At 48.8% G+C, this 12,785-nt stretch overlaps 1 protein-coding gene across 9 annotated transcripts in view; it reads right to left on the reverse strand.

Annotated features, from left to right (window-relative positions):
- FHOD3 (formin homology 2 domain containing 3) overlaps positions 1-12,785 on the reverse strand; it is a 485,089-nt gene that overhangs the window by 190,004 nt on the left and 282,300 nt on the right. For all 9 annotated transcript variants that reach the window (XM_070050270.1, XM_017344116.3, XM_017344114.3 and 6 more), the window contains one exon: positions 382-493. In XM_070050270.1, coding sequence (XP_069906371.1) covers positions 382-493 — 112 coding nt within the window. The remainder of the gene's footprint in view (positions 1-381; positions 494-12,785) is intronic.

Raw genomic sequence — 12,785 nt, forward strand, 5'->3', positions numbered from 1 at the left:
AGGATGGGAGAAGTTTCAGGGAATACCTGGGGCCAGGATCAAGGAAGCACCTGAGAGGAGAGGAGAGGAAGCAGGCAGGGCGACCCCTGACAAGGGAATACAGGAGAGGGGACTGGCTGGAGGCAGAGGCCAGGTGGAGAACATAGACTGGCTCCCATCCGGCCTGTCCTGGGAGAGCCCAAGAGGGCTTGAATTCATGGTCAACCACACTCCAGCCCTCATCTCCTTACACTGGTTATCCTAAAAATTGTTTCTTCCAGTGGGACATCCACACATAAGGAATTCCGCTGATTCTTCATCCTGCTTCAAGCCTGTGAAAGGTAGACACCTCCCTACATCCCACATTTCCACCTACCTGGACGGTGGGGCAGAGCTACTCACCTCTTTTTGTGTCCACCACAGAGACAGCCTGAATGAGGAGAGGCGCATTGGACTCCGAGTACTCCACGAAGACCAGCAGCAGCTTAAGGGCTGTCTTCACCACCAGGCGGAACTGGGCAGAGAAGATGAACGCGTCACAGGGCGGCAGACACAGCCCGGAGCACCCGCGAGCACCGTGCACCTGTGCTCGCTGGGCCTCACTCTCTTCCCCACTACGTGACTCCTGTATTTGGTAGATCCTCCCCGGTCCTTCTCTGCAGAAGGCAGGAGCTAGCATTATCCCCATTGTGCAGATGAGGAAATCAATGCACGGTGTACCCAGCCCAGAAGCACACAGCCAGCAAGAAACAGAACTAGTCTGAACCCCTCCTGGAAGTCTCTCAACAAATGAAGTAATGTTTGCCTCATGGGTTACTTCACTTTATCCCAGCTACACCACTGTGAGGTAGGAATGGTCACAGCTCCCACTTTCCTGATGAAGAAGCAGGCACAGCAGTCTACCTCTCCCCGACGCCAGCAGGCACTTCCAACCCAGTGTGGCCAAGACAAATCTCCCTCCTTTCATTCATGTCCACTTCATTCCATCTGCTACCCCCGGCCTGTTCCCTCCACAGCCAGCACCTCAGAAGGAGACACTGCCACCTGCTGAGGGGTTAGTGGAAGTCACCTGTGCATCTCTCACCTCCTCCCCAGAGTCCACCCACGAGTGCTGCTGCAGCAACCTTCAAGACCCTCCATCTCCCTCCATACCCAGGACCACCAGAAGCTCCTATGCCCCAACCTGGTACCTCTAAAGTCCAGTCCCTAAACCATAGCCAGAGTGGCCACTGCTCCCCATCACACCTGGGGTAAAAGCTGCTCCTGCAGGTTGTGTGTCCTGGCTTTGGCCAGCCTCTCTGCCTCCCCTCCTGCCACTCCCATTCCTGCCCAACCTGCTGCAACCATGCACTCCTCCGTTGTGTCACTGTATGTTTCTCACACATCGAAGCTTATTCATGATCCAGGGCCTGCCCAGTGGCTGTTCCCTCTGTCTGGAATCTGCCTGACTCTGCCATCCCAGCAAGGGCCTCTCTTATGCTCAGGTCAGAGAATCATCCCTCACAGAAAATGCCTCTCCCAGCAATTCCATCTGTAGGAGACCTTGGCTATGGTCACATAGCCATTTTATTCTCTTCACAGCCTTTCCTGAAACTGCCAAGTCACCCCAGTGTCAGCATGGAACTGGTTCTAGAAGCCCCTGTGGATACCACAACCTGCAGATGATCAAGCCCCTTATATAAAGGGCAAAGCATTTGCATGCAACCTGTGTATATCTTTCCAGATACTCTAAATCATGCCTAGGTTACTTACAATAGTTAATACAGTACAAATACTGCACAAACACTTGTTATATGGTGTGGTTTAGGGAATGATGACCCAAAAAATCCCTATGTGTATAGAGCAGGCAATTTTTTTTTCTTGACAGGCAGAGTGGACAGTGGGAGAGAGAGACAGAGAAAAAGGTCTTCCTTTGCCGTTGGTTCACCCTCCAATGGCCGCCGCGGCCGGCGCACTGCAGCCGGCGCACCGCGCTGATCCAATGGCAGGAGCCAGGTGCTTATCCTGGTCTCCCAAGGGGTGCAGGGCCCAAGCACCTGGGCCATCCTCCACTGCACTCCCTGGCCACAGCAGAGAGCTGGCCTGGAAGAGGGGCAACCGGGACAGAATCTGGCACCCGGACCGGGACTAGAACCCGGTGTGCCGGCGCCGCAAGGCAGAGGATTAGCCTAGTGAGCTGCGGCGCCGGCTTAGAGCAGGCAATTTTTAATATGCTCAATCTGCAGCTGGTTGAATTCACAGGTGCAGAAGTCGCAAACACAGAGGCCAGCTCTATACACATCGTTCCCTTGTTCCTCTAATCCAGGACACAAGCTTCCCAGTGGCAGAGCACTTGATCTGACACAGGAGGCGCTGCCTGGTCAGCATTGCAGGTGTGTGAAGGACAGGTGGCGTGTCCTCACTGAGCTCATCCTTCAAATCCATCACCCTGACCTCTGAGCAGCAGGCCATCTCAGCTTCCAACTTCCAGCCCAGGCCAGCGCAGCCCACAGCAAAGCCAAGGATGCGCCCCCCCCACCCCCCGAGGGCAAGCAGCGCCTTGGGCTTCCATTCTCATGGTTACGTCCTCATCACGCCGAGAACTGAGTTCTGTCGTGGGTTTCTACCCTTGTAACTGGAGACCCACGATCGTTCCTCTGCCTCCTGACCAGGAATGCCAAATTCCAGAGGGTTTCTCTCAACAATACCAAGTTGGGGCAGAAGAGGAAGGGCTGGCGTCATGACCTGTGCTTTGTATGTTTACAGCTCAAGGCACTTCTTCAAATAAACGAAAAGACCTAACAAGTCCAGGCTTGCGGACTTCCTCCACGAGTGGACTCGTCAGGTGGTTGAAGCCTTCTAAAAGCCTGCCAGGCAGAGAGCCTGGCAGCTGTGCCCCTGGTCTCCGCAGGGCCCCTCCTGCCCACCTCACACAGGCTGCCTTAGCATCTCTCTGGTCACTGGGCCTTGACTGCCATGGTCCTTGCTCCACTGTCCCTTTCGGGACTCTGATTAAGAAACCACCATTTCCTGGCCGGCGCCGCGGCTCACTAGGCTAATCCTCTGCCTTGCGGCGACAGCACACAGGGTTCTAGTCCTGGTCAAGGCGCCGGATTCTGTCCCGGTTGCCCCTCTTCCAGGCCAGCTCCCTGCTGTGGCCAGGGAGTGCAGTGGAGGATGGCCCAAGTCATTGGGCCCTGCACCCCATGGGAGACCAGGGTAAGTACCTGGCTCCTGCCATCGGATCAGCGTGGCGTGCCGGCCGCAGCGGCCATTGGAGGGGGAACCAACGGCAAAGGAAGACCTTTCTCTCTGTCTCTCTCTCTCACTGTCCACTCTGCCTGTCAAAAAAAATAAAATAAAATAAAATAAAAAAACCACCATTTCCTAAGCAAAGTTCTTTCTCTCTCGGTCCCAGCATGCCTCTGCGTGTCCTCCTCTCCTGGGCTGTTCTAGAGCTCTTTGGGCACAGTGTTTCATGATTTTAGGTTTCTATGAATTTGCCTCCCACTGAAGTCTAAATTTATGTTTATGAACTTATAGAAGCTTGACTCTAAATTAATGACAGACAGACAGTTTAACTACTTTAAAAAGAGCAAGAGAACATTAATTGTGTGGAAATGCATGGGACTAATTTCAAGCATGTCCTAACTAATCACCAAAATCCAGCCAGCAGGCTCCTCCTCAAATTCCTGACGAGTAGCACCGCATGGACTTGTAATAAAAGCACACTGCGCCAGAAGACTCCGGCAGCAAGCCCTGCTGATCCAGAAACCAGCGTCTTCCATGCTCCAGGTACCTGGAACACAGTTAAAATGCTCCAAAAACTCAGAACGGCCACAACGAAGACCCCACACCCACTCCTGCACATCCGAACACGCCACTCATGCGCGTCTCAGCTCTTCCCAATCCATCCTCGCGCTCTCAGCTTCAGCACAAGCACCTCTGTCTTCCCGCCCAGCATCCTGGGCTGAGACGAGGCAGGCAGAGAGGACGGGGAGGCGGCGGGAGAGGCGGAAGGGCCAGCATCACGCACAAGGAGTGCGGCGAGAGCTGCGGGGCCACGGGAGCACCCAGCAGTGCGCAGCTCAGGCGCGGACGGCTTCTCAATGGGACGAGGCAGCACAGCGTCACTCCCACCCCGCGACCTGACTGAGTGCATTACCCACGCTACAGACCCTCAGAGCCGCGGCTCAGGAAGGCTGCTGACAGAGCTCTCCCGGAGGATCGAGAGGCTCAGGGCTGGATGCAGCCCGGCCGGCCGGCTGCCTGGGGCACAGGAGCTGTGTGAGGGCGCGTGGGTCCCTGCGCACACAATCCGCCCTGCTTCTTTCTGCTGGAGGAAACACTCAGGGGCTCCAGACGCAGCTCCTGGGCTTCATGCTACCTCTGCGTTATTTCACCACATTCGAGGGAATACTAGTATTCATACAGATCTTGCCGCTGTTCTAAAACGTTCAGCAGGAACCCGAGATGGACACTGAGAACAGGAACACGTCGCTGGCTACAAGCTGTTAAACAGTTCACCACAGCTGGCGCCGCAGCTCACTAGGCTAATTCCCCACCTGTGCCGCCGGCACACGGGGTTCTGTCCCGGTTGCCCCTCTTCCAGTCCAGCTCTCTGCTGTGGCCCCGGGAAAGCAGTGGAGGATAGCCCAAGTGCTTGGACCCTGCACCCGCATGGGAGACCAGGAGGAGGCTCCTGGCTCCTGGTTTCAGATCGGCACAGTGTGCCAGCCGCAAGGTGCCAGCCATAGTGGCCACTTGGGGGGTGAACCAACAGAAAAAGGAAGACCTTTCTCTCTCTCTCTCACTGTCTAACTCTGCCTGTCAAAAAAATAAGATAAAATAAAGTTCACCACAATTTAGTACTTTCTGAGGGCAAGTAGGCCAAGCCTGACTTTCCACTACAGCTATCATTTGCACTTTCTGTTCCCGATCAGCAGCAAAACACAGGCCCTGAGCCTTCCAAAAGACAGAGATGCCTGCTGGCCCAGGGACGTAACGTTTGCCAGATTGAGCCTCCGTGCAGAGACTGAACCTCCACAGCCTGTGAGTGACTCGGGCTCCAATGTTATGTCCACTTCAGGGCCAGGGAGAAGGGTGGCAAGGCAGTGTCAGCACAGGGTTTATTGTCCTCGCTTTACCCTCCAGGTCAGACCCCAGGAGGGCGGGGAGTCGGCCTGCTTAGAACCTGAGTATGGAGGCTTCAGGTAGAATGTAGCTACCAGATGCATGGCAAGGAATCAAAGGCAGTTTCTTAGCAATTTTACACTTACAAGTAAACTGGAACTCCCTTTATGTTTTATCACACTGTTGGGAAGCCCAAGAATTTTATTTACCAGGTCAAATATGCTGCTTATAAAGAAGAAATTAAAAGTACTCCAAAACATCTTCCAATTCCTAACTCCTCTTCAAAACATTCAACAACCATAAAATGTGAACAACTTATAAGATGTCAGGATCTAATTCCCCAGGGGGTTAGAAAAACACTCCTCACTGTTTCACAAAAACAGCATGAATGTGTTACGTTGAGACTGAAACCCTATAATGTAGATGGGACCCAGCCCACCCTCTGTCTCCCTTAGCCTGTCCTTTGCCACAAGGAATTCACTGATGTGAGGCAGTACTGATACATCTTGCCCAATGGCATTCTACTCGCCAGACTCAGTCATCTGCTTCACCAGTAGCTAAAACCCTGTTGGCCAGGATTGTCTGAAGGGTTTCATTTAGGGGATTTTCAGGTCCAGGCAGGGAAATTCCAGGTCCGGGGCAGAAGGTAGCAACCACTTACATGTAACCCCCAGACCCACTGAAGCCCACCTGCCCATCACACAAATTCTCAAAAGAGCAGAGCAGTGCTGACCAATCAAAGGAAGGTCTACCCAACCAGAAACGTGGACACGAGCTGCACACGCACCTCTCAGGTCCAATTTCCATGCAGAAGCACCTTCACCCCCAACGCCTCTGGGAGCCCAGGGGTTAAGCAATGGCTGCCTGGCTCCCTGCTCTGCACTTCACAATAAACGCCTCATTTCTTCCCCCACCCCAGTGTATGACTGGCTTTCTGCACGTTGAACGAGGGGACCCAGGTCTGGGGCTTCTACAGCAATACCTCCAACTAGTCTGGGGGAGAAGGTTGTTCACAATATAAATGGCTGCTTGGTTATTTAAAAACTGAATTAGAAATCAGTACCATGTCTTGATCTCTAAAGCTCTGCCACATTATAGAATATACAAGGTATTGTTAAAAGAAAACAGTTTTTTTTCAAGCAAGTTAAGATACACACCTTTAAGAACTCCTTATATCTTTTATTCCAATGCCATATACCCAGGCTCAGGGTTCCTGAGCCAGCAGGTCAGAGGGCATCCTAAAGCTTCGGTAACTGGTTTCAAATAGCCTGTGAGACAGCTGAGATTCTCGCAGCCTCTGTCTGCTACACAAAGTGGGTCTTACCAGAAAAACACATCTGGCCCAGACATGGGATCCAGTACAGAATGTGAGGCCTTGGCTCCCAGGCACCCATGGAAGAGGACAGTAGAGACCAGGCTGCTACATCAGCCAGGACAGGAAGTCACCTGCACCACACCCACGGGCTCTGGTCTTAGGGCACCACGGCCAACCTGCTTATGACGCAATGCAGTCTGTGGGAAGGGAAGTGATTTTGTGATTAGTGTACAAGCCATGTGTGAACCCGAGTAAGGCCTTACGTTATCACTAGTGAAGAGGAAACCTGGTAGGGTGGAAAACACAGCAGACTATCCAAAACAATCCAGGTAAGTAACAAAATAAGTAAGACCACTACTGAGCTAAAACTCTGGGGTTTGGCAGCAAATTTCTTTGAAGCATAATGAATAAAAGTGGACAAGGACCAGAAAATATCTGCTCGGCTAACCTTCCCTTGGGATACTCAGGCTAATAATGAAGGGAAGGGCAAGTGGGTAAAATGTAAGAATTTTTTTATAGAATCTTTTATAGAATACCCGCATCTCCAAGGTTGCCTGAAGCAGCACCTGAAGAGAATGTTGAACGAAGGATTTACTGGGGGAACTCAAGGAGGTGGAGTTACTTTCCCAGTTAACAGCATCCCCAGTTTGAGGTGCAAAAAAAAAAAAAAAAAAAAAAAAAAAATCACATTCTAGGAGGGCATGTAATTTGTCACACAGATAATTTCTGGACGAAATCAAAGGAAAACACAGCCCTCTCAGCTTCTTCCCACTATCCTAGAGATTTTCATTTCCTCCCTAGTGCAAAACCTTAAGTCCTGGGGAAATGTGACCAATCGTTATTTGTTGAGTACTAACCAAGGTAAAGAGCCTCTTAAGTAAACAAGCAGCCCTGGGCACCTGCCAGCATACAAGAGCTAACCTCAGGCGTGGTGAGGGTGTCGCTGGGGGAACCCTGGCGGCCAGCTCACACCTCCCTGAGTGGATGGAGACGGGCTGGCAGATTGGGAGAGGCAGCACCCAGGGGAGGGAGTTCTGGTATCACCCCAAATCCAAATGCCCTTCTAGGGTAGAAGCACCCGTATCTACTCCTTCTCCAGCTGCTGGCCCGCGGGCACGTGGTCAGAACAGCCCTCGCCCCATCTCCACTGCCGCTCCTGTTTCTTTCACCGAGATCCTATCTACGTGAAGTGCTGAGCTGCCACTGCTTTCCGGGGAGCTGAGGAACCGCACAAGCAGTCATCGCAGACGGGACTAGACACAGAGCTGTCGCGGCGTAGCTGAGACTCGTCCTAGACGGTGGAGGCGCCTCCTTGGCAGCCCCCTGTACGGCCTAGCTGGAGCCTCTGGTGTCTCATTCTGATGTCTTCCTACAACTATGACTACTGACACCTACCCCCCACCACCACCTCTTCTCCTCCAAACTAGATTATTCCCAAACGAGGGCGTCTAAGAAAGCAAGTGAGAGAGCAGTGTTCTGGGAATGCATCACCACATAGCTGGGCAGAAGGGCAACAGCCCCGCAGAGAAGGCCAGCTCTTTACATCCACGTCTTTCACACAAAAAGCATACAGCACTGATACCCACGGGATTTTAGAAACCACCCAATGACACAGGAATCCACATGAAAAATTCACACTCAACCTCATACGTGAAATACATTTTTATAATTAAAAACAAAAGCTCTTTCTAGCATAAAATCAGCAAGAATTTAATAAGAAAACTTAAATCAGTAGCAGTGTATTCATGAATGAATATTGCATGCATGCAAATATTATGATTCTAATATATTTTGTTAGTATAGGAAAATGCTTACAATATAATTACATAGGAAAACGCCAAAGAAAAATTAGAATGTACAAAAAATTAATTATCTTCATGTGGTAGCACATCCAGGTAGTTTTTATTTTACTTTTTTACTATTTCTAAAGTTTATTAAAAAGGAATATATTACTCAATCATAAAAATTCAGTAAAAGTTTCAAAATGCCACTTTCAAATCAAGATACTATACCAATACTCTTTAGGTATGATTTTTCTTTTATCTGTTGTCATTAGATACACTATGAAAATTAGTCAACACAATTTCTAGTAGGGAAATATACAATCATTCAAGGAATTCAGAAGGAATAAACACAAAATACTACTGGATTTTGACACTATTAAGATACTACTGCAATTACGGAACTAAACGTCCTAAGAAATTCCTTTGGCTGGGCAACATACAGTTTGTTGATTGAGCAGATCTCATAGTACTGATGATATTCACAGTGATTTTTAAATGAAATTCAAAAATGGACTTCTGGATTCTGCTTCCCTCACTGCCATTCTAGCAATAAAAAGAGCCAAGTAAGTGTGAAGATAGTAACTTTTCTTAGGCCCACCTGGGGTTGCAGGGAAATTGAGTAGCCTAGAATCTGAGGAGGGACAGCTTTCCTTCCAGCAAGAAAAGGCAGGCCCAACAATGGCCCATCCGAGGCAGAAGACAGGAGGAAGGTGGCACCGTTACACAAAACAGTAGGAAAAGCTCAGCTAACGGCTTTGAGAAATTGTTCAAAGATGAGCATGGACTACCAAGAGAACAAGAAACCCCAGACATGTGAGATCTGGGACCCACACACAGGCCTCTCTCCCCACCAACCTCCCTGGCACCTCTGAGGGAGTTGCTACAAACCTTGGCCATGCGCAAACAGGCAACAGCAACAACCATTAACTAAAGGAGGAGAGGAGCAGCCACCACTGTGGAAAGGAGGGAACCACAATCAGAGCCTTCCCTTCATTGAGATGAAAGTCTGAAGTCACCCCACAGCACAGGGAAAATAACAACATTCTGTGCTCTCGAGGCAGGGCAGGAAACTGTCCTGGGCTCAGACTTTCACAGGTCTTCTACCATCAAAAGAGGTTCCTAGAGAGACAATCCAGCTCAAAGACCCAGAGCCTGCTTCTGACTGCTGTGGGACAAGATGGCAGAGAAACCCCAGTCCAGTAAGCACCAAGCAACAGCAGATTACCATTAGAGGAGGAAGAAAGACCGTCTCAGAGGCCCAGGCACACGGGAAAGGTATAAAGCTGAGGGTGAAACACGAATGCTGGGCAACACCTCTGGCAAAGCAGCTCTCACCGTAAGCAGAAAGAAAAGGACACTTAAGGGACTTGGAAACTGATGGTGCACTGACTATAACCATGGCAAAACAAAACTCAAACCCAGATCAACTCCTGAGTAGACTGACAACCTCTTCACTTTAACAGCTAACATGAGAAGCTGCCTGTGTACTGACATAATACTATTGACCTTCATCTATGCTGTCCTGGAAAATATGACACCAAACTCTCAATCAAAAATTACAAGACACACAAAAAAGAAACCAAGCCCCTATTCTCCCAGCCTCACTGTCAAGAAACAGTCAACAGTCAACAGAACCACACTCTGATTTGACTCAACATTGGAACTACATGATTCACTGCAACTGTGTTAAAGTCGCCAAGGGAAGAGGTAGAATGCATGCATGAGCAGATGAGAAATTACAGCAGAGACCCTCAGGGTCACGTGGAAATGCTTGAAAGAAAAACTACACCAAAAGAGATAAAGAATGCTTTTCTTTAGTTCATCAGAAAGCCTCAACACAGCTTTGCAAAGAACTTGAAGATAATTCAACAAAAATTGGGCAAAATGAAAAAAAAAAAGAGGAAAAGAGTTTTACCCATGCAAAACATTTTTCACATCAGTCACTAGAAACATTTTAAAGCACAAACTTTGTTTGCCTGGATGGAAGCCAGATACAAGAATATGTTAATAAGCATCCTAAGGAAGGTAAAATGCTTTTCATGAGGACACACACAACTTCTACTTCCTAATGGGAAGATTCAAAGATGCATAGATCAAAACCCTTGGGAAAGTGTCTACCTCAGATACTAGCACAATAGACGAGCACTAGAGAACAGGAGTCCAGACAAGTACTTATCAAAATGAAAATTCTATTTCACCTTGTGATATAATATTTAAAATTATCCTTCACAATACTATTAAAAAGTAACTGAGTACTTATTGTTTTGAGATATAACAATACAAGTACCTCAAACAATGCAAAGTAAAAATTCATCATCCTCAAGACAACAGGGAGAGAACACAAGAGTTATCAAAGGTAAATCCACAGTTAACTGTCCCAATGATCAGAAAAGATTTTTTTTTTTTTAAATTTTTGACAGGCAGAGTGGACAGTGAGAGAGAGAGAGACAGAGAGAAAGGTCTTCCTTTTGCCGTTGGTTCACCCTCCAATGGCTGCCGCGGCCAGAGTGCTGCAGCTGGCGCACCACGCTGATCCGATGGCAGGAGCCAGGTACTTATTCTGGTCTCCCATGGGGTGCAGGGCCCAAGTACCTGGGCCATCCTCCACTGCACTCCCTGGCCACAGCAGAGAGCTGGCCTGGAAGAGGGGCAACCGGGCCAGAATCCGGCACCCCAACCGGGACTAGAACCCGGTGTGCCTAGTGAGCCACGGCGCCGGCGATCAGAAAAGAATTAAGGATGGAAGTCCAAAACTTAAACCCTAAAGCTTACTAAACCCATTGCTGATTCCTGGAAAAGATGCTCCAGAGAATTTTTGGGTGAATGGTTCATGAGCACTTAGAAAAAGAGAGAAAATGCTGAGAAGCAAGAGTTTCCAAATGAGTAGGTCATGGCCATGTGGGCCCATCTCCTTTGTTAAGATGAGGTTAGTTGCCTCTTGGGAAGGCATTTTTGCCAATAAGAGTGGGCACTTATCTGCCATGTACAATGTTCTTGGTGACTCTTCACCATTATTATTCAAATTTCATAGACCATAATCTCCATTTTTTAGGTGAAAAATTAATTCATCCAAAGCTAGATACAGAATATCTTGATTTCAAGAATGCCTTGTGACTCCAATGAAGAAGAAGCATGCCTGCCTGGTCATCCATTTAAGAGGCTTCCCACTCACTGAACAAGGGCCCTAAAATGTGCTGACAGATCACTATCAACCTTCAGGCTACATTGGTTTATGGGTTTGTTGTCTCTACCAGCTTGAAAGTTTGGTCAGTGACACAGAAGCTTTGCTTATTTAATTATGTAAAACAAAACTAGCTCTAACAGCTAGCATGATGAATGGTCAAAACAAAATTCATGATTATCTTGAGGCTGGAACTCTGGCCTGCAATCAATGGGAAAAAATGCAAAGCCCTGCATTTAGATGTAAAACAATTAATCACAGTCATGCAGAACAGAAGAAACTGGCAGACACCGGGGTGTGAAGAAAACCAGTTCAAGTTGAGTCAGTCCCCAGAGCTGCTGCTGAAAGGCACAACGAAGCAGATGTGCAATTTGTGGAAGGATAATGTCATATCCCAGGAGGCTACCCAATTACTATTGTTCTACTGGATGCACAGAAAAGTTAGTAAGCCAGTATGACGAGGACTTGTAATTATGTCTCTGAGGACTATCCATAGTACCCATGGAGTTTAGCTTGGGCAGGATTACACGATAAATGCCTTCAAATACTCCAAGAGCATCCACAGGCAAGTCAGAATGTGTTGCTCCAGAAAGCAGTGCATGAATGTTTGGTTAATGACACAGAGGGTCACGCAGAACCCAGTAAGGCAGACTTTCCATAGGTTCCCATCTCCAATAATGGCTGGGTCTCCTGGGGAACAATGCTCCCTCAGCCTCTATAAGTATCAGGCAGGAATGATGATGTCACAAACACCTTTAACGTGACCTTGCCTCACTTCAAAGCTAAGATTCTACCATTGCATATTAGGTAACTTGAAGGGTGCTTCAGATCTCAACATGGGCTGAGTTTCTGAGTAGACTGAGAGCAGTAACATGCCATGGACTCCAAGACCAACAGGCTCACTGGAGCCCCTCTTCTTGTCCACCACCCATATTTCATGCAGCACACGGGGCACAAGCACCTGCTCAGCTCCCCTTGAGGACATTTCCTTCATCTCACAGCCAGTACACCCAAAGCTTTGCTGCCAATAACCCCAATTTCCAACTTCTCCCCTCCAGTCAGTGGTTATCGCCATACTCCTAGCTGCCCAGAGCCAAAGCAACGAACCCCTTACCACGTCTTTCATTCTGCTTTTATGTCTCTACCTCCAGAAATCTAGTCCTAGAGGACAATTCCTCAAAATGATCCTACATTCTCATCATTCTGTTTCTACTGCAACCCTTAGCCAGCTCTTACATTTGTCATATTTCACTATCCCTTCCTTTCATCACTCCTGTTTCTCCCACCTCTACTGCTCCATTCTTCTTCATGTCTTTATCATGTCTTACTGTCCTAATGAGAAACTTCCAGTAATGTCCCCACGTGTATAAAGGGGCCCATGCCCAGGGCTCCCCAGCTCAGGTTCATAGCTGTG

The sequence above is a fragment of the Oryctolagus cuniculus genome, chromosome 10, assembly GCF_964237555.1.
Source record: "Oryctolagus cuniculus chromosome 10, mOryCun1.1, whole genome shotgun sequence".
Taxonomy (NCBI): Eukaryota; Metazoa; Chordata; class Mammalia; order Lagomorpha; family Leporidae; genus Oryctolagus; species Oryctolagus cuniculus.